This window comes from Phodopus roborovskii, unplaced genomic scaffold, assembly GCF_943737965.1.
Source record: "Phodopus roborovskii unplaced genomic scaffold, PHOROB, whole genome shotgun sequence".
Taxonomy (NCBI): Eukaryota; Metazoa; Chordata; class Mammalia; order Rodentia; family Cricetidae; genus Phodopus; species Phodopus roborovskii.
In genome coordinates, this window is record NW_026126645.1 from 6,839,218 (window position 1) to 6,860,439 (window position 21,222).

The 21,222-nt window shown below is 48.7% G+C and overlaps 1 protein-coding gene across 1 annotated transcript; it reads left to right on the forward strand.

Annotated features, from left to right (window-relative positions):
* The first annotated feature begins 1,102 nt into the window (after positions 1–1,102).
* Positions 1,103–20,513, forward strand: Sdhb (succinate dehydrogenase complex iron sulfur subunit B). Its single transcript, XM_051173481.1, has 8 exons — positions 1,103–1,271; positions 10,262–10,386; positions 13,031–13,116; positions 14,425–14,561; positions 15,242–15,358; positions 17,259–17,360; positions 18,479–18,601; positions 20,325–20,513. Exons 1-8 carry the CDS (start codon positions 1,200–1,202, stop codon positions 20,400–20,402), a joined length of 840 nt encoding a protein of 279 aa, XP_051029438.1. The 5' UTR covers positions 1,103–1,199; the 3' UTR covers positions 20,403–20,513.
* Positions 20,514–21,222: the final 709 nt, after the last annotated feature.

A 21,222-nucleotide genomic window follows, 5' to 3' on the forward strand; every position in this document is an offset into this window, starting at 1 on the left:
CCTACTGTCATCTTAATTTCTCCAGTGCCATCTAAATGAGCCAGAATGAGGAAACCAAAGACTATAAACAGTGATCTTCCTTTGCCAAAACTGAGAGGAGAGAAATGAAGCCACTCCTTCTGGAAGCCGGTGATCAGCAAAGCCACAGGTGTCTGAAGAGATGAAGTGACTTGGGACACCAAGATCACACCTGCCCAGTGTAGTCAGATCCCAAGTCAGAGAGACTCTGAAAGGATCCATACAAGACGCTAGAAAAAAACAGTTCGGATGTTAAACGAAATTTACAAAACAAACTCTGGGGATACAGCTCCGGTGGTAGAGTGGCTGTCTAGCATGCACAGTCAGGGTTGGTGGCACACATCGACAAGGCCAGCACTCAGCGGTTCTTTACCTGCAGGAAGATCTGAAGGTCAAGGTCATTCTCCTTAGTGGACAACCTAGGCTATGTCACCCATCTTTCCTATCATCGTTTCCCCCACTTTCCCATCTCCACTGTTATAGAGGAATTAACTGAGTGTATGGGTCACTCACCACTGCATAGCAGAGCCTGCATGCCACCATGACACTTACCAGGTGCCCCTTACTTTCTGATTGCTTTTGTTTTGGTTTTGTGTGTTTTGAGGCAAGGTCTCATGTACCCCAGGCTGGCCTCCACCTCACTACGCAGCCAAAGATCCTCCTGCCTCCACTCGCCAATTTCTAGCGTTCCAGTCATGTGGGTTATGTATATATTTATGGATAAATGGATGAGTGACACCTTTGTCAGTCAACTTTGTGATCGCTTCAATCACTCACCAACTGTCTCAATCAGCTAGGGGCTGAGGGGTTCTCTATATTCAGCAAAACACTGACCAGTCAGGAGTCAGAGATGATTGACAGGCACCCTTGCAAGTGGAGTGGGATTAAAATCACAACCCTGAGCAAAATTGCTCCGCCCCTTCCAGGCCGCCCCCTCCCCCCCCCCCCGCCCATCAGATTGCAGAGGTCACCCCAGGAACGTGAGAGGCCCAGTGGACAAGCGCCCTGCTGGCCGCTACTGCGCACGCGCGCTTTCCATTGGCTCGCTCGGGGAACCGGAAGCCGCCTCCCATTCGTTGGCTCTCGGGCGGCTAGCGGACCTGGGGTGAGATGCCGGCTTCCACCGCGGTGTTCGACGGGATGCCGGAGGGTAAGGGGTGGGGCTGACGTCAGGAGCCAAGATGGCGGCGGCGGTTGGGGTCTCCTTGAAGCGCGGCTTCCCGGCTACCGCTCTCGGCAGAGTCGGCCTGCAGGTGAGCCGCGGGGCCGTGGTTCAGTGGGGAGCCGTGCCCGTCACCGAGGCTGCCTGCAGTGGGGAGGCCGCGGAGAGGCGGAGGCAGCCCGGGTCCAGGCCTCAGGGGAGGACGCCTCACCTGCGCCCTGTCCCGGAGCATCCATCCTGTCAGCCCTCCCGCGCTTCGCCGCAAGCCGGAGAGTCGCGGCCGGGCGGAGGTTGGGAAAGATCAGCGGGAAGACAGAGGTCAGGGAGGGCACGTTCAAGGTCACATGGCAAGCGCCCGGTTGTTGGAACCCAGCTTCAAGTCCAGATAATTGTGGACTCGCTCAGCTCTGTGTGAAAGGGGGGCCTGGCCTGCAGGATGCCTGGGGTGGGACCCCGGAGGCCAGCTCGCACCTCCAGGGTAGGCTGATGTGGGGCAGGAAAGCAATGCCCCTGACCCGCAGGGGGAAGGAGAGATGGAAGGAACGACCCAGCTCTCGAAAGATGCTGCTCCCGGTCTGTGGAAGCCTGAGGGCAAGACCCGGCTCCCTAAAGCGTGTTTATTCGAGGGGGTGTAGTGGCACTGATCTTATGCCGTTGACACGGGATGACATAAGCAGAGCCTGGAGCTGGTTCTGTTTATACTGCTGTAGTAGCTGTCACAGGTCTCCCCACACGCCCAGTGTCCTCGGGGAGCTGCACTCCACAGGTGTGCTTTCTCAATGGAAGCATTTAGAAAGGCAAGAGGGATGGCCTCTGCTTACCCAAGGGACTAAAGATTTGCAAATTCCGTTCATGCTGGACTCCTGGACCGAGACTTCTAAAGGTGGGCAGCAGGAACTCTTACCTTAAAGATTTGAAAACCAAGTCTCTCCATCCGTCCCCATTTTTAAAAACTTACTCAGGGAAGTTTTTGTTTTTTGTTTTTTTAAGATTTTTAAAAAAGATTTGCTTGTGGTGGCACATGCCTTTAATCCCAGCACTCGGGAGGCAGAGGCAGGCGGATCTCTGAGTTCAAAGCCAACCTGGTCTACAAGAGCTAGTTCCAGGGCAGGCTCCAAAGCCACAGAGAAACCCTGTCTCGAACCCCCCCCCACACACACACACAAAAAAAAAAAATTGTCATGTATGAGTGTTTGCTTCCATGTATGTAGGGGCACCACGTCCATGGAGATCATAAAAGGGAGCTAAGGGAGTTAAGGTGGTTATGAGACCTCATGTGAATACTGGGACTGAACCCTGCTCCTCTTCAAACAGCTAAGCTATATCTCCAGCCTTGTTTTTGTATTTTCTTTTGTTTCTGAATGGGGGTCTCTTAAGGGTTGCCCTGCAGCTCCTGGAACTCAGAGATAACCTCTGCCTCAACCCCGCCCCCTCCACATTCTGGGATTAAAGGTGCGTGCCACCACACCTGGCCCTGAAACAGAATCCTGGCATATGGTTGGTATATAGAAATACTAGTTCCTTTTCTTGATTTTACTTGATCTCCCTCGACTTAAATGCCTGTTGTGGCTGCATGACACAGTACACACTCAGCCATCTTGTAACCCCTGCTGCCTCTAGTCCTGCCTAACAAAGCATTCAGTCTGCATTTCTCTTTCTCGTTTGTTTGTTTTGAGGCAGGGTTTCTCTGTATACCTCTGGCTGTCCTGGAACTCTGTAGACCAAGCTGGCCTTGATCTCAGAGATCCACCTGCCTCTGAGTTCTGAGATGAGTGGTGTGCACCCCCTCTGCCTGCCTTTGCATCTCCTTCTGAATAGGAAGGGTACAGAGGCAGGTGCACTGACACACACCTGTCATCCCAGCACTCAGGAAGCTGAGGCAGCAAGATCAGGAGTTTAAGGACATCCTCAGCCTTAACTGGAGTACAAGGCCAACTTGAGCTACTTGGGACCCTGTCTCAAAGAATAAAACCAGTGCCTACCAGAGCCTCAGGCTGATGTCCCCAGTATTCAGTTAATGGTTCTACTTTTGTTGTTGACAATTTCTTACGTGAACGAGTACAGTATTTCCATCATTTCCTACCCTCCCTCTCCTCCCATGCTCCCCTGCTCCCTCTCATATTCATTACTTTAATTATCATTGCTATATACATACACAGTCTCTTGACCATTTAGTGTTGCTTACACATACATATGTTTAGTGTTGACAGCATGGAATTGGATGCATAATGCCAACACCAGTTCACATGCCAACATGATTGGGGGAAATTTCACAAGACCCCACCTCTAATTGAAGAGCTCTAATCCATGGCTGCTGAGAAGGGGTGCATCTAGTAGGAGCCTCCCAATATGCTTGCCAGTTAATGATTCTCAGGGACCTTTTTTATCAGTCTCTTCCCATGTTGCTGAGGCAGCCGTTAAGTTGTAAGAGCCCCACCTCTAGAAATGAGTTCTAAGGCCCAGGCTGGGCTTCCTAGAATGAACTGTAGAAAAGGCTTGTTTTACAGGCTGGTGTTAGGATTTCATGCCCACCTTCCCCATTGCTGTAAGAGTGAGAGGCATCCTCCCTGTGGGAAGGTTTTCGTGTCGGATTTGTATTCCTGAGAACCGGTAATGAGCTTGCTGTGTTGCCGTGGGCTGTTGGTTCAGGTTCTGAACCTCCTGTGTGTGGTCTGCACCCCTGGACTGCAGCTCTGCCTGCCAGTGTTTAACTGTGATGGGTTAACTGTTAATAGCATGCCTTATTTCTTCATCTGGACTGTGGACTCCAGGAGGGCAAAGCCGCTTTTTACAGCTGTGCCTGCCTCTCTTTGCTTCTGAGACAATGGGCAAGGCTTAGAATGCCCATCTGCCCGTCAGTATAACCCAAGTCCTGAAAATGCTGCCAGAGTTGAAAGGCAGAGATCATTTTCAGAACCTTAATCTCAGCACTTGGGAGGCAGAGGCAGGCAGATCTCTGTGAGTTCAAGGCCAGCTTAGACACAGGAGTTTGGCTTGTTCCTTGTGGAGTAGGTATCAATCCCATCTTACTCTTTGCAAAGGAAGAAGTGGCATCAGATTGGCTAAGCAGTTCTCTAACGAACACACAGCTGGAAGGTGACAGGGCTTGGGTCCGAAACAACCCCACTGATACTTTTCAGACACAAGCCTGCACCTTCAGTTGGTGCTGGTGTGACTTCGTGCGGGTCTCCTGGCCTTCCTCCTTCCACCTCCCCTCCTGTGGCCGTGAAATTTGTCTAATTTCAGGCCTGCCCCTAAGGAAGCTAAAGGAATAACAAGAGTCCTTCAGTGTGGCTGGAATTCTCCCTTCTATGTCTGTCCAGCCATACATTACCTTGCTGCAGTGTGGGCCGTGAAGTTCATCTCCTCCAAGATTGTCTAGAAACATTTGTTCCTGTGTTGCGCACTCACTAGAGGCATAGGTTGAGGTACAGATGTGTTCACAGTCACTCCCATGAGAGGTTTGTAGCATGAGTTGCTTTGGCCCACCTCCCTCTCCTCAGAGTCTTTAAAAGCAAAGGTGGAGTTTAGTAGGAAAAACTCTAAGCGCCGAGGACTTGGTTTAGTGGGGGTAAAAATGCTTGTTGCTCAGGCTTGATGACCTGAGCCCCGTAATTAGAACTCACATGAAGAAAAAAAGAGGGAACTTACTGCCCAGACATTCCTGACAGCCACAGGAGAGTGCAGCCTCACCACCAACTTGTACACAATCAGAATAAAAGGATTTCACTTTTAAAAGAAGTTTTAATATAGATTTAGGCAGAGATATTAGGGTAGAAAAGGGCTTAAAAAAACAAATACCCTTGAGTGGACACAGGCAAGAGAGTCAGCATCACCCATATTATCCTTCCTGTTACTGGGGGTTCAGGGTGGGGCTAGCAAGACACCTCTGGCCAGCACATCACGTGTGCTTTGTCCGCCCTGTTCTTTCCCGTGTTCACCAGGGCCCAATACTAATTCTCCCCTCACCAATAAATAGTTGATTTGTCCTCTGTCAACATCATTATGTTCCACACACAAGCGTGTAATTGATCCTGTCTTTCTGAAAACCACAACTCCAGGACTAGAGGGATGGGATGGCCCAGCTCTCAAAAACACTAGCAGTTCAGTTCCCAGCACACATGCTCTGTCACTCAAAGCCACCTGTAATTCCAGCTTTGGCAGGTCCCTCTTCTGGCCTCTATAGGCACTATGAAACATATACTCAAGACACATGTACTGCATACACATGAATAAAAATAAAATAGATGAGCTGGGCGTTGGTGGCACACGCCTTTAATCCCAACACTCAGGAGGCAGAGGCAGGGGGATCTCTATGAGTTCAAGGCCAGCCTGGTCTACAGAGCTGGTTCCAGGACAGGTGCCAAAACAATACAGAGAAACCCTAACTCAAAAAAAATAAAAATAAAATAGACTAGCATGGTGGTATACACCTTTATTTAATCCTAGCACTCAGAAGGCAGAGGTAGTTAGATCTCTGTGAGTTTAAAGCCAGCTTGGTTTACTAGCAAGTTCCAGGACAACCAGGTCTACATCTGAGACCCTGTCTCAAAACAACAGGATAATATCTGATTTCTAGTCATGGGTGATAGCACACTTGGAAGGTGGAGGCTGGAGGATCGGGGGTTTAAGGTCATTCTTGGCTACATAGTAAATTTGAGACCCACGTGGGCTATGTGAAGCCTTATCTCAAAAAATAATAAAACTAAAAACCCTAAATCAATTTTGGTCTAAACCTAGTCCCTTTTGAAAAGTGTGGCTGATCAGATGTCTGTAGAAACAAGTATTTAAATAGGAGAAAAGTGATATGAGACTGAATTGCAGATAGCCTGTCATTTTGGCAGGCCTAGAGGGAATCAACTGAGCATGATGGGCTTTTATCACACTCTGAGGGTGCTGCTGAATTCACCTTCAGTACTGTGGGACCATAACTGGGAGTGTAGTATTGCCTTAGGACTCAAGAGCAGAAGCAAGAGGCTTGCCACATGTTCAAGGCCAGCCTGGGCTGCATAGTAACATGCTATCAGAAAAGCAAACCAAACCAGACCAAAAAAAAAAAAAAAAAAAAAAAAAACCCCACATAAAAACCAAAAAAAAAAAAAAAAAAAAAAAAAGCAGCCCAAGTGAGGTATGTTTCCATCAGGGAAGAATCTCCATGCTGTTACAGGTGCATGTGGTATATAATTTTTCCAAAATGAAAGATTAGCATGTGTTCTCTTTTTTGTGTATAGGGGTTCATATGTGCCTAGGTATGCATGTGGAGATCAGAGGACGACATATAGAAGTCAGTTCTTTCCACCTGTGTGTGGATTCATAACTCAGGTTGTTAGGCTTTCTACTGAGCCATCCTGCTGACCTGTTTGTATTTGTATTTTTAGTTATGTATTCATGTGAATGCAGTTGCCTGTGGGGTCCAGAAGAGGGCATAGGGTCCCCTAGAGATGGAGTTACAGCCTGTGAGCAGCCTCTGAGCCATCTTTCTAGTCCCTGGGTTGTGTGTGTTTCAGGGAAGTGTCTTATATTGTTCCTCTCTGGTTGTCCTGGGACTCACTGTGTAGACCAGGCTGACTTGCCTCTGCCTCCAGAGCTCTGGGATTAAAGGCATGCACCACCAATGCCAGCAGTATCAGGTTACTTTTTAAAGGCAGACAAGCATGTGCATACACGGTAATTTGTGTCACTCCAAGGGTTTTTCAAGACAGGGTTTCTCTGGGTAGCCCTGGATATCCTGGAACTCACTTTATAGACCAGGCTAGCCTCAAACTCAGAGATCCACCTGCTCCTGCCTTCCCAAGTAATGGGATTAAAAGTGTGTGTCACCACTGCCTGGCAACTCCAAAAATCTTTGTTTTTGAAATGTGGGATGATGATAAAGAGACTATTTTGGATGGGCGAAAATACTCTGATTATGATAATACTACTTTGATAAAACTCACAAAATTATGTCCTTGCCCAGTGACTATATTGTGATGACTTATGCCCTACTTAACAAAACAAAATAAAAACAAGGTGTTATAGCAAGCAAAGATGGTTGGAGCACACATTTTCAGTTGCCCCCCCCCCTTCACTTCCTCTGAAATACCACGGGATAGTTGGAGATGGAACATACACCTGGAATGCCAGCAGCCTAGACACAGGGAGTCTGTCTCAGATGAACAAAAACAAACAAACCCACCAGGAGACATTAGCCAAGGGTGTCTTTCCTGGTGGTGGCATTAAACGCCTTTAATTCCAGCACTGGGAAGACAGAGGCAGGTGGGTTTTTGTGCGTTCTACAGAGCGAGTTCCAGAACAGGCTCCAAAGCTACACAGAGAAACCCTGTCTCTAGGGGGAAATAAAAAGGAGCTGCAGTGAGTCGGGGTGCAGTGGGGCTGTGGTTCCTTCCCAGAAACAGCTTTTCTTGGTTCCTGGGCAGATTAATGAGGAAGTGAGACATGATTTTCGTGTTTACTTTCTTTTTTCTTAGGGGGGGTGGTGGTGAAACAGTCTCATGTAGCACAGGTTGGCCCTGAACTCCTGATCCTTCTGCCTCTACCTCCCAAGCTCTGAGATCATAAGCAAGCAACCAATCAGGCATCTGCAAATCATAAATGTCCTAGCCACCCTGCCACATGTCTTGTATCATTCCATAGGCAATTGGAGACTTGGTTTATAATTGGTTCTGGCACCAACAAACTCCTCCTCCCCAGTAGCAGGAGCACAAAACTTGTGAACTATGTCATTTCACCTGCTTATAGGGGGTCTGTGATGAGCATCCCAGGTGATTGACACAGGGCAGCAGTTGGCTTAATGGCCTCACACAGGCTGCACGCTTTTAAGTAAAGCGTGTTAATGAGCTACATTTGATGTCGGTTTACTGTTCAGCTTTTGCTTCAATCTTTGCTGAGCATGTATCACAAGCTGTGCACAAAGGCCTGAACAAGGCATGCTGACAGATATAAAATGTAACGGGCGCCCACCCCTTCAGGGGTGTGTCACAGAGAGAGAAGACAAGGCTAGGAAGTTCACTTGGTAGAATGCTCACTTACCATGCATGAGGTCCTGAGTTCTTGTCCCAGCTCACATACAGCCACAATGGCCCACACCTACAGTTCCAGCATTCGGAAGTTCAAGATCATCCTTGGCTTCATAATGTGTTCAGGGCCACATGAAAACCTGTTTTTAAAACTAAAGGGTCAGGGAATGGCTCACCAGGTAAGAACACTTACTTTATAAGCCTTATGACCTGAGTTTGGCTCCCCAGAACCCAAGGAAAAGCTGGGTGTGATGGTGAGTGTCTGTGGTCAGTCCCCTGCACCACATAAACCACGTTGTGGGTCATGCCTGCAGCTCATCATGGGGAGTGGCTCTGAATTAGGGTCAGCCCCTGTGTTTTCTTCGGCTAGCAAGGGAACATGCCACAGGTGATGGAGATTTCATTTAGCTGAGATGTAGTCATCACAGAGCAGAATTTGTTTGTTCCCTAAATTTATTATGTGTTCAGATCTTCATCTTGTTTTCCTCACCAGGATTTTTAGTATGAGTTTTCCCTGGGTTTTGGAGGCACTTTCTTGTCTTTCTTTCTTTCTTTTTTTTTTTTTTTTTTTTTTTTTTTTTTTTTTTTTTTTTTTTTGGAGACAGGGTTTCTTTGTGTAGCCCTGGCTGTCCTGGAACTTGCTCTGTAGGCCAGGCTGGCCTCAAACTCACAGAGATCCACCTGCCTCTGTCACCTGAGTGCTGGGGTCAAAGGAATGCACCACCACCTCAGCTATCGTGTTGGGATTTAAAAATATGTATTTATTATTATTGTTATGCTTGTATGGTGAAGGGGGTAGCACATGCCACAGTGTGACTATGAAATGAGGGATAACATCACAGACAGGTCTCTCCTCCACCTTTACATGCTTCCAGGCATGGAACACAAGCTCTCAAGCTTGCACAGCCAACACTTGGACCCTCTGAGCCATCACACTGGCCACACATCTTATTTTGATAACTGAAGTAACTCTCTGACTGGTTTCTTCAGATCTCATGTAATGTTATCTCACACACATCCACAACACTGTGATTTACAAGTTGTCTTGGCTGGTGGTTGTGGCCCACACCTGTAACCCCACCCTTTAGAAGGCTGAGGCGGGAAGATGGAAAAGTTTGACTCGGGCCTGTGTGAGACCCTGTCTCGAAGCTTCGCTGCTTCCTGTGGTTCTCAGGTTAAACAAACCCACCAAAGTGTGATCAGATCTGTAGGCAGATTTCTCTTTGGGCCACCAGCTCACAGATAATGACACGAAAACTTATTAATTTTAAAATCTCTGCTGATGGCTTAGGCTTGTTATTAACTAGCTCTTACAACTTAATTTTTTTTTTTTTTTTTTTTTTTTTTTTTTTTTGTCTCATGAAGTTATTGCCTTTACTCTGTGCTGTCCATGCTGCTTCCTGGCTGGCTGGCTGGCTGGCTGGCTGGCTGGCTGGCTGGCTGGCTGGCTGGCTGGCCGGCCGGCCGGCCACTCCACCCTTCTTCCCAGAGCACTCTCTGTCCAGAAGTCCCTGCTGTACCTGCCATTTGCCTTTTTATTACACCAGTCACAATGGCACATCTAAACACAGTGTAAAGGACTATTCCACAACACAGCAGTGATGTCCCCGTCCTTGCTCCAGCTTCCTGCATCCTAGCAGACTGTGCCTCACAGACACTCTGTTCCCCTGCACACCCTCACATGTGCTGCTCCCTCAGCCTCCCACGGCTCCAGCTTCTCCCCAGTCAGGGCAGCCTGTGATCCCTTGCCCTCCCCAGATGCTGGCCTCACCTCCTCAGGGCCGCTCTGTATACTTTCTCGTGCATGTTTTATCTCACTGTCTGTCACCACATATAAGTTCTGTGAAAACAAAGATTTGTTTTACTAAGTGCTTTGTCCCTATGCCATAGAACCATAGCTGGCATATCAGGGTTATTAATATCTGTTGGTGTTGGGACTGCACCTTCCCAGGAAGCTGTATATTTTATCCAGCAACACAGTTATCATGCCAGCTAAGTGGAAAAAAGTATCTTGCATTTATTAATGTTTTTCTTTTTCCCTTTTCTGGGCTTTTTCAAGTTTCAGGCCTGCCGAGGGGCACAGACAGCTGCTGCTGCTCCCCGAATCAAAAAATTTGCCATTTACCGATGGGACCCGGACAAGACTGGAGATAAGCCCCGAATGCAGACTTACGAAGTTGATCTGAATAAGTAAGTGTCTGTGCCCACCTGGTGCTTGGTGAGGAGAGGGCTGGGAGAATGGGGACTCTGTGAGTGAGCTATATAGTTCTCCATGAGGTCAGGCCCAGCCTGCCTAGCAACAGGAAGACTAAAACCAGGGAAAGGAAAGGACATGGAAAGTGTGGGGACCCTGGAAAGAAGCCAGGAGGAATCCCAAATTCTGTTTGCAACCTCTTTCCAGTTCTTGAATCTGTCATGTTGATCACCTGCTAAAAACAACAAAACGTTAATTAATACTCCTTATCTGGTGGGACCCAGGGTTGCTAATTATACAAAGAAACAGTGAAGGAAGCAGACTAGCTAGGAATGGTAACCCAAAACCATAATCCCATAACTTGGCCAGTAGAGGCAGGAGTTCCAAGATTATCCTCAGCTACACTGCAAATTCAAGACCAGCCAGGGCTACATGACACCTTATTTTAAAAACAGATTTAGAGGCTGAGGAGATGGCTCAGCTGGCAAAGTACTTCTGTGCTCACATGAAAATCTCAGTTTGGTCCTCCAGACACATGTAAAAAGTGGGGTGTGATTAACATGCACCTACTGTACCAGCACTGGGAAAGCAGAGGCAGGAAGATCCATACCTGGCCAGCCAGCCTGATCTTTGGTAAGCTTTCCCAACAGAGCAAGGTGGACAACACTTGAGGTTCAGTACCTGAGGCTGACCTCACATCCATGTGCACATACACACACCTGAGCATTCACACACAACATTTTTAAGGGACCCGGAGAGATGGCTCAGCAGTTAGGAGCACTTGCTCATGCAGGGGGTTGTAGTTAGTTTCCTACACCCATACCAGGCAACTCACAACAGCCTGCAGCTTCACCCGCAAGGCGCCTGATACCCTCTCCTGGCCTCTGCAGGTGGGGCCAGGCACAACTGTGTGCACCAGTTATGCCAGCTACTCCAGCCTTCCAAGTAGGAGGATTCAAGTTTGAGGCCAGCCTGGACAATGCATTGAGACCCTGCTTAAATAAAATTGATGAGGGCTGGGGATGTAGGGCAGTAGTGTAGCTTTTGCCAGGCTTGTGTAAGACCCAGGGTTCAAACCCCAGTTCTTTTTTGTTTGTTTGTTTGTTTGTTTTTTAAAATGGGGCTGGAGAGGCGGCTCTGCGGTTAAGAGCACTGGCTGCTCTTCCAGACGTCCTGGGTTCAATTTGCAGCACCTACATGGCAACTTAAACTGTCCGTAACTCCAGTTCCAGGGAATCTGACACCCTCACACCAATGCACATAAAATAAAGTTTAAAAAGGAAAAATAATAAAGCAAATGCAAAGAAAATGTAAATAATAAAACTAGCATAAAAGGCCAGGAATAAGGAGATGCCCAGCTGCTCAGGAGGCAAGGCAGGGGTCAGCCCGGGAAGCAGCAAGGTCAGAAAAGGGAGGGAAGAGGAAGGAAAGAAAGTGGAGCCGGGCTGCTGACTGCAATGGTGGGGCTTGCTTAGCACACCCAAGCCCTTAGCTTGTAGCCTTAACACTGCAATAAAACAAGATTAAAAAATCCTAGTACTAAGCATAGACTTCCACTCCATATCTTGGAAACGTTAGATTATTGTTAATGGTTATGCTCAGACATTCAGTGGTTTTGATGAAGTAAGCCAGATCCTTGAAAACTACAGCTCAGCTGACTCGTGTGAGATGCACTGCCACACAAGGCACACCCCTGCGTCTGCACTCGGGTACTTTGCTGTATGGGTGATTTGATTTTCTTGTTTGTCTGCTTTAAGGTTTCTTTTTAATTACGTGTGTGTGTGCGTGTGTGTGTGTGTGTGTGTGTGTGTGTGTGTGTGTGTGTGTGTGTGTTTGCATATGCATGTGCATGCAGAGCCAGTGATGTTAGATCCCTGGAGCTGAGTTCCAGGCGGTTATGAGCTACCTACCCAACATGGGTGCTGGGGACTGAACTTGGTCATGGGCAAGAACAGCATGTACTCTTAACTGCCCAACCATGTCTAATCTGATTCATTTTCTTTTATCACCTTTACCATATTTCCTTTGGTGGTTATGTGTTATTTTAACTGCCAAGTCAGGACTTGCGTTTAAAGCCATCCTGAACTACATAGTGAGACGCCATCTCAAAAAAAAAAAAAAAAGAAAGAAAGAAAAAGAAAAAAGCAGACTGAGGAAATGGCTGGGTGAACAAAAGTGCTGGCTGGCTGTGCAAGCATGAGTTTGGATCCCAAGGTCATGAAGAAAGCCAGGCAGGGCTTTCCTGTAGCCACAGCACTAGGGTGGGGCAGCAGACACAGGTGGATCCACATCTGGAATTACTGACCATCAGTCTAGCTGAAAAGCAGCAGCTCCAGGTTCAATGAAAGACTCTATCTTTAGGGGGTATGACAGAGCATTAGAGGGAGACTATAAGACAGCATGCCATGTACATGTGTACATATATACATACTACACACATATACACACACAGACACAAGAATAAGAAGATAACTATGCAGTAATTAAACTTTCAAGCAAGTCAAAAATAAAGAAAGGAAGAAAAATCTGGATTTGATGTGAGACTAAATGGGTCCTGCATCCAGGTGTCCTGATCATTGTCCAGTAGTCAAGCAAGGATGCTGACCTTCGTGAATGCAGCCAAGTCCTTTTCTCTATCAGGTGTGGACCTATGGTGTTGGATGCTCTAATTAAGATTAAGAATGAAATTGATTCCACTTTGACTTTCCGGAGATCATGTAGAGAAGGTGAGTGTGGCTTTCATTATCACCAGACCTGGGCTGGGGTTCTGATTCCGAGTCTGGACTGCCCTTGATGAGGACACCCTGGAGGACAGCTGCAGCAGTGCTAGGTAGCCTTGCTGCTGAGACTAGTTCAGCTTCAGGGATTGCCCTAACTGGGCAACAAGGGAATAAAGGATAGACACAGATACTATGCATCACCTTCTTTTTCTTGGAAAGTGGCTTCTAGAGTTCAAACTGTGGTGCAAGTTCTGATTTTGCCTTGGGAGCATTGTCTGGAGATTCCTCTGTCTCGTGGTTCCTGTTAGCTGCCCTGAGCTTACTGGCACCAGTGAGGACAAATGCAGCATTTGCATTATGAGCACTGTTTATCGAGAGGTGGGAGTTTCTTGCTGAGGCCTTTCCAGACTTGCACTTGTCACAGGGGGATGTGCTGATGCTGAGCTGTTGTTGAGACAGTGAAAAGACAACTTCCTATTCTGACTGCAGTGCATCTATTCTATATCTGAAAATATGTAGCTGAGGGTGTGGAGCACTAGGGTGGCAGAGACAGGAAAATGTCCATGAGTCTTAAGGCCAGCCTGGTCTACTTGTGGAGTTTAGGGCCAGTCAAGGCTACATAGTGAGACCCTGTCTCAAAAGAGAGACAGAAAAGCCAGGCAGTGGTGGTACATGACTTTAATCCCAGCACTCCAGAAGCAGAGGCAAATGAATCTCTGTGAGTTCCAGGACAGCCAGGGCTACACAAAGAAACCTTGTCCCAGAAGAGGGGCGGGAGATAATTGCTAGTGATAATGCAACAGAAGTAAAAATGTTTTAAGTAAAAATAAAATTAATAATAATAATGATTAAAAAGGAAAAGTCTCAAAAGACGAAAAGCACATAGTGCCTTGAAGCCTGGCTGGCCCTAATGGCTGTGAAGCCATCAGTGAGCCAGGGCTGTCATGTCTTCTTGTGAGGTGGGTAGGTGACTATGTGGACTTCATATATTGGGGGGGTGGGGCATGGAGTTATGGGGCTCTGCAAGGACCAGAAACCAAAAGTCAGCCACAGAAGCAGTCTCCACGTCTGTGCTCAGCTGCTCACTAGCCTTGGGAACCTGGGATAATCAAAGATGGAAGAAGCCAGCTGCGGGCTTCAAGGAACTGAGTGAGGCTTTAGCTTAGTGGGTAGAGTGCTTGCCTGGTTCAGATTTGAAGTCTAGGCAGGAAAGAAGGGAGAAGACACATGTCCTGTTAGTGCAACTACTAACAGTGGTCAGCGTGGTCCAGGAGAAAGGATTGGAAGCCTGAGGTCACCTGGTGTCTCTCTCAGGGATCTGTGGCTCTTGTGCCATGAACATCAACGGAGGCAACACTCTGGCGTGCACTCGAAGGATCGACACGGACCTCAGCAAAGTCTCAAAAATTTACCCTCTTCCACATATGTATGTGATCAAGGATCTAGTCCCTGTGAGTGTCTGCGGCTCTCCCACCTGTTGCAGGGGGTGGCGCAAGTGTGTCCTGCAGGGGTGGTGTGAACATGCTCTGCCCTCTGTTCTCCGGAGCAGGCGGGGTCCGGGTGCCTGCAGCTACTGTGGTAGACGTTATCAATCAGACACTCCCTGAGTTCATGGCAACTCCACAGTATCCCCAGAGACATTAGGAAACCTCCTTCCCAGATCCACACCTGTGTGGCCTGTGTGCTTTTGTAGAGTCTGAATGACAGGTGACATGCCTGGAAATCAATCCTTCTGAAGCTCAGATGGTAGGGTTTTTTGAGAAACTGGGATTTAGAATTCCAGAGTTAGGATAGCCCCCGAAATGAAGGATTTGGCTGTAACTGCAGAGAATTTGAGAGGAAGGTGAATGGGACAGCAGCAGTATTTGACTTTGTTCTGGTCCCTTCCCTCTTCTGGCTTTCCTGACTTGGGGCAGCAAGAGAAAGGACTGCAGTTGACATATCTTCAGCTGGTGTGGCTAACACTGACCATGTCCCCTTCTAGAACCTTACTTGTCTCAGCTTCCGAGAGTTTGGTTTCTGACTGTCGTGGGGAGGAAAAGTGCCGTGTCTGAGCTAACAGCAAGCAGAAGCCGAAGGCCCTGCCAGAAGCTGACCTCTCTCCTGTTGCCCTCCCCTTTCTTTCCCTCAGGATCTGAGTAACTTCTACGCACAGTACAAATCCATTGAACCCTATCTGAAGAAGAAGGATGAGTCCAAGGAGGGCAAGCAGCAGTATCTGCAGTCCATCGAGGACCGGGAGAAGCTGGTCATTACTTAACCTATTGTCTCGGTTGGCGGGGGCGCTTTCTGGCTGTTAGGACAGCAGTAGGGCGATGCAGAACATGTCATGTGTTCTGAAATAACCCAGGGAGTATCTGACCTGAAAAGAAAAAGTTGCCAGGCTGTGGGTAGAGCTGCATGACAGATGCTTATCTGGTATGCTCAGGGCCCAGTAGACCATCCCAGTGCTGGAGAGGGAAGGGAAACGAGCAGCTGACCCAAGGGTTGGACCCCTGCACTCGGGACCCGTCTACACATATGCCTGGGAAGTTCCTGAGCAGACCAAGGTGCTGGCACAGCTGAGTGCTGCCTGCCTTCAGAGCAGATGAGTGCCTTGTTGCCAGAAGAGACCAGTATTTAAGATTCCTGGTCTGTAAAGGCTGGTGGATAAAACCAAGTTGCTCTCTCTTGGGGGAGGGGAGGGTAATGACATGCACCCATGCTGTCCATTCAGATAGAGGATGGGAGGCTTGGGTTTGTCTGTAACAGTGTAGTGGTGAGGTCAGGGTTAAAGTGGTACCTTGCTGTCTATTCCTATCTATGCTGTGTCTGACTGCTATGGCTGGAGTTGCTATTCTTGAGTTCAGGCCGCAAATTTTTTTTCTTTTGACAAAGGGCTATATCACTGGCTGATCGGCCTACCTCTGCCTAGCTTGATGCTGAGTCTTCCACTTATGGGTCTATAGCCTGGGCCTGGGCCTGGGGCTCAGCTGGCAGAGTGCTGTTACACAAGGGACACCATCCCAGGACTGCCTAGTTTGCACAGGCCCATAGTTCCAACCCAAGCACCACACAAAACACAATAAATGTAAACATTTGTGTTGCATTTCTTTGGTTCCTTAAATGAATATGGTGCTTAACAAGTAATTAAAAATACAATGAACTACTTTTAATTTTTGCATTCGTTTGGAAGTGGGTGGTGCTGCAGGCAAATCTCAGGCCTTGGCATGCGAAGTATGATTTGCTGCTGAACACTTCTGCTATATCAGGGTTCTGCCACATGTGCTATGAAGCCGCCCCACTACTGTCAAATAACGCGAGTATGGCTGACTTCTCACCACAAACCCAGTCTAGGCAGCCAGCCTTCTGCTTGAGTCAGGCTCGCAGTGTTGGGTGACCTGTCTCTGCCAGCTACCCCTGTGCAAGCTGCTTGTTGCCAGAATTAGAAAGTCCAACTTGTTAGGCACAGAGACCAGCTTGAGGCTGTGTGCCATGTATAAGAACAGGATGCCAAGCCAGGTGGTGGTGGCACACGCCTTTGATCCCAACACTCTAGAGGCTGGGCCAGTCTCTGTGAGTTCAAGGCTGGTCTGGTCTACAGAGTGAGTTCCAGGACAGCCAGGACTATACAGAGAAGCTGCCTTAAAAACAAACAAACAAATTAAATAAATAAATAAAAATAGCCAGGGAAATAACCAGGATGCACTTGGGGCTCAGGGGCCATAGTTAATCCCCTCCTGTCCTCCCTAGAGTTTAAGGCTCTGTGTGTGAAATGTGGAGGGCAGCATAGGATGATAGTGAGGCCCCAGTGGACACTTGAGGACTACCCAGCTAGACAGACACTGGGGCAGATTGCCAAGGAGCTTCAGACTGCATGCTGGTTGGGAACTTGAACTTAGTCATGGCTGTTTTGGGTCAGTGGGGGGGGGGGTTATTGATTATTAAATCTACATGCACTGTGGTTGGACTTAAGGGCCCTGGGCTCTGATCCAGCAGAGGTTTGCATTTCATTACAAGTGATTTTGCTTTTTTTTTTTTTTTTTTTTTTTTTTGAATCTATTACCCTGCCACAAACCACCCTTGTATTTCACCCAGAAAGCACATGGCAGGCTGACCCTTTGTCAGGTGCTGGTGCCTGGCCTCTGACTTCCTTTCTCTCCACACAGGACGGACTGTACGAATGCATCCTCTGTGCCTGCTGTAGCACCAGCTGCCCCAGCTACTGGTGGAATGGAGACAAGTACCTGGGGCCCGCCGTTCTCATGCAGGTGCGGTGCTCCCTAACTCAAGCAGCCAGAAGTCCCCGAGGGCAGTGGCCTGCTGCGGGCAGCTGTCTGTAGAGGAATGGTGTCCAGTGACATGCAGGACATCCAGTGCCTTGGGCTTTGAGTGGCTCTCGGCAAATCTGAGGCACCTTTGTAGCAGGGAGGACCGCCCCAAAGGGAGGGATGCACTGTACAGCCAGTGTGAAACACAGGTCCCTGGGCTGTGCGCTGTTTGGAAGGGAGAAGCATCTTGAGAGGCAGCTGCTCATCGGAAGGCAGGAAGGAAACCTACTTTTCAGATTTGTGGTCAGTGCTTTTCAGAGACTGTGAAGCAAGTCAAGAGACAGCTTCGTGTTTCTCATGTTCCCATTAAAAAGGAAGTTAAAGGCTGTGGCCAGAGTAGTGTTGACCTTGCCATGTGCAGTCAGGTACACTCCCCCTGCAGCTTGTTCTCCAGGGTCTGAGTTGTTGGAAAACACACAGGGCTCAGTAGTGCAGCTGGAACAGGTCCAGGGCCCTGTGGTAAACCATGGTGAGTTCGCTGACCTCGGGACATGTACTGATTGACAGAAAACAGACAAAACTGTTCACGATGGGTACGATAGCTGATTTTGCTTGTAATCCTCAGCCCTTGAGAGGTTGAGGCAGGAAGATTATGAGTTCAGGGCCAAGCTGCAAGCCTTAAAATAGCAGGTCAGGCATAGTGGTGCAACCCTATAAATCCAGCACTCAGGAGGCAGAGGCCAGTGGTTCCAGGTCAGTTAGGGTCGTATGGTGGGACCCTGTGGCAAAGCATCCATTTATTCAGTGGCAGGTTCTAGCACAGGCAGATGCTATAAGGAGAGGAAAAAGCATTTAGCACAGTCCACCTTCACTAATTAGAACCTGAAACAACATGAAATGAGCTGATGCCTGGTACCGTATCATTAAGCACTGAGGTACCAAGTACAGGGAGGGTCAAAGTTCATGATGACCATGGGCAGAGTTAGGAAAGATCTAGGAACCTTCCTGTAAGATGGGTAAGAACTACAGGGCAATGGCAAGGCTCCTGCACTTCTGAGCCAGGCCTGTCCAGGCCAGCAGCTGCCTCAGCTGACTCCCATCCCTGTCTTGACTCCCAGGCCTATCGCTGGATGATCGACTCCAGAGACGACTTCACAGAGGAGCGCCTGGCCAAGCTGCAGGACCCCTTCTCTCTCTACCGCTGCCACACCATCATGAACTGTACGCGGACCTGTCCCAAGGTATGGGCAGGAGTAGCGCAGTCCCTTGAAATGGAGAGGGGCTGGGATCACTGTTGGCTTGGCATGGCTCTTAGTCACAGACTCCACCACCAGGTCCCACGAGGCCTTACTTGTAGATGACACAGAGATGTAGGGGCAAAGTGTCACCAGAACCCATAGGGAGGAACCTGTGCCAGAAGCCAGTGCTGTGGGAAACAGGTGGATGGGAGCCAGGGTCCCTCAGCTGTCACAGCTCTGGCCACTGATGTGCTTCGGCCTCCCTGGTCTCCCTCTCTCCTCACATGCTGTGTTTTCAGACTCCCGGGCTTAGACCACACCACCTCCAGGTCTCACATTCCTTTTGTTGCTGTTGTTTTTGTTTTGAAATTGGGTTTCTCTGTGTAGCCCTGGCAGTCCTAGAACTCACTCTGTCAACCAGGCTGGCTTTGAACTCACAGAGATCTGCCTGCCTCTGCTTACCAAGTGCAGGGATTAAAGACCTGCACCATCATTCCTGGCTCATTCCTGAGAGGGAACTTTTTTTTTTTTTAAATAAACTTTAGATTGATTTATTTTTATTTTATGTGCATTGGTGTTTTCCATGGGTGTTGGGACCCGTGGAACTGGAATTACAGATGGTTGTGAGCTGCCATGTGAGTTCTGGGAATTGAGTCCTGGTCCTCTGGAAGAGCAGTCAGTGCTCTTAAGCACTGAGCCATCTCTCCAGCCCCAAGAGGGAACTCTTGGTTCAGCTTTGCCTGACACAGCCCGCTACAGCATGTGTGGCCAGTTTTAAGTTGACTGCCTTCTAATCTGGTGCCGATCATGGACCTGTGAATGTGACCCTGCAGCAAGATAGGAAGCTGCAGGGTGGCCATTTAACACTGTAAAGAGAATTCTAGCATGTTGTATTGGAGACCTCTGCTCCAGTGGCCCGTCCTCTCAGCAAGTTCTTCGAGTCCTACACAGGACAGGCTGTGGCTGCGCAGGAGAGCATGGCTCTGCCCTGTGAACCTGACGTTGACTCCAGCTGTGCAGTGTGCATGTTTGTCCGTCCTGCCTTTCTCTTGCCACACCATCTGTGCCCTTCTCACATGTGCAATCTGGAGACTGCTCTGGATTGCTGTGTGGAGAGCCTCTCCTGTTATTTTTCCCTTTCTCTCTTCGATGCTTTGGTTTCTGTGTTATTCTTCCAATGTGAGAGGGCCCTTTTCCAACCTCAGATAAGTCTAATCTTGCCACATACCTACCATTTTTCTCCCAGCTTTTGCAATGCTGGCACTTACTAGGGTGCTTCCCAGTTCTGCAAAACAGATGTTACAGCTGTGGGGCCAGGCTGCATCCAGGGCTGCTAGTGTTGGCCAGTCAGACTGAAGACGCAAGGTGTTCCCAGGGTTGTTTACTACAATGCTTTTGAGAGTGTGTAGCCTGCAGTCGCTGACTTACTGACAGCAGTGATGGTGTCTGGTGAATGCTGACCTTAGCCTGTGGCCCTAGAGGAGATGCCACTCTAGGGGTCTGGAGCGGTCAGGGAATGCTGCCTGCCGTGGGCATGTTTGCCTGCTGGAGTGAGCTATTCCAGGAGCCAGTGCAACAGTCTCCTGTAAACAAAACCGTGGGCAGGGCTGCCTTTCCAAGGCTTGCTGGCTTTCGAGGGCTGGATCTACACATCAGCCCTCCTGGATGGGGCTTGACTGGCTCCGTCCCATCACACCTGGTACAGACGCTCTTTTCTTTCCTCCAGGGTCTGAATCCAGGGAAAGCCATTGCTGAAATCAAGAAGATGATGGCGACCTACAAAGAGAAGAGGGCACTGGCGTAACCCTCTCCATGCTGAATGTCAGCTCCGACTTTAATCTCTTCAGACACCTGGATTCTCCAGGAAAACAGCATGTACAATAAACATTTTAAGAAATAAGTAGGTGTTACTCTACATGATTAGCAAAAGCAGCCCTGTTCCTTTGCCTTGTGCCAGGGGAATCTTTGTCTTAGAGGGCAGCAGGGCTCCAGACCTGAGCCCCAGTGAGGGTAGAGAGGGACGAGGGCTGGGGCATTTACCCAGCATTGCATTCACCGTGCCTCTCTGAAACAGGACTAGTGAGTAGCTGCCTCAGCTGCTGTGTACTCCCTGTTTCGGTAGTGCTAGCTAGCAGCCATGTGCACCACCTACCTGCAGTCTTCGGACTACATACTGCTCAGTCTCCACACCATGGAAGCAAGGTTTGAGGTTCTTCTAGCAATCAGCAGTGACCCCTGAGCAGCTGCAAGCTGGCTGGCTCCTCAAATAACCTCAAAAGATCTCACGCTGAAACCGGAGTTCCCCTCCAGCGGTCGCTCTGGCCCTGCTGCTTACCACACAGGTCTTATTATGCTGGGCCAACAATACAAAATAGATGGGAAGTACCTCAGCAGAGGCAGGAGGATTGTAAGTTTGAGGCCAGCCTGTGCTACATAGCAAGTTCCAGACCAGCTTGGGCTGCATGGTGAGAGCAGGTGTAAAAGAAAATAAGGAAAAGTGAAAGGCCTTGGAATTCCTTGTCTTGCGTTCTCCTGAGCTTGTTTCCTAAACGTGCGACCAATCTAAAATTCCCTTCAAGCCAAGCGTGTTGGCTTCCTAACTCTGTGATAGGTGATAGGTGATG

Bases quoted from the DNA above. Each gene is read 5' to 3' on its own strand.
- Sdhb (XM_051173481.1), top strand. From the start codon at position 1,200: ATGGCGGCGGCGGTTGGGGTCTCCTTGAAGCGCGGCTTCCCGGCTACC. The intron at 1,272-10,261 runs GTGAGCCGCGGG...TTCAAGTTTCAG, and splicing joins TCGGCAGAGTCGGCCTGCAG to GCCTGCCGAGGGGCACAGAC. The intron at 18,602-20,324 runs GTATGGGCAGGA...TCTTTCCTCCAG, and splicing joins GTACGCGGACCTGTCCCAAG to GGTCTGAATCCAGGGAAAGC.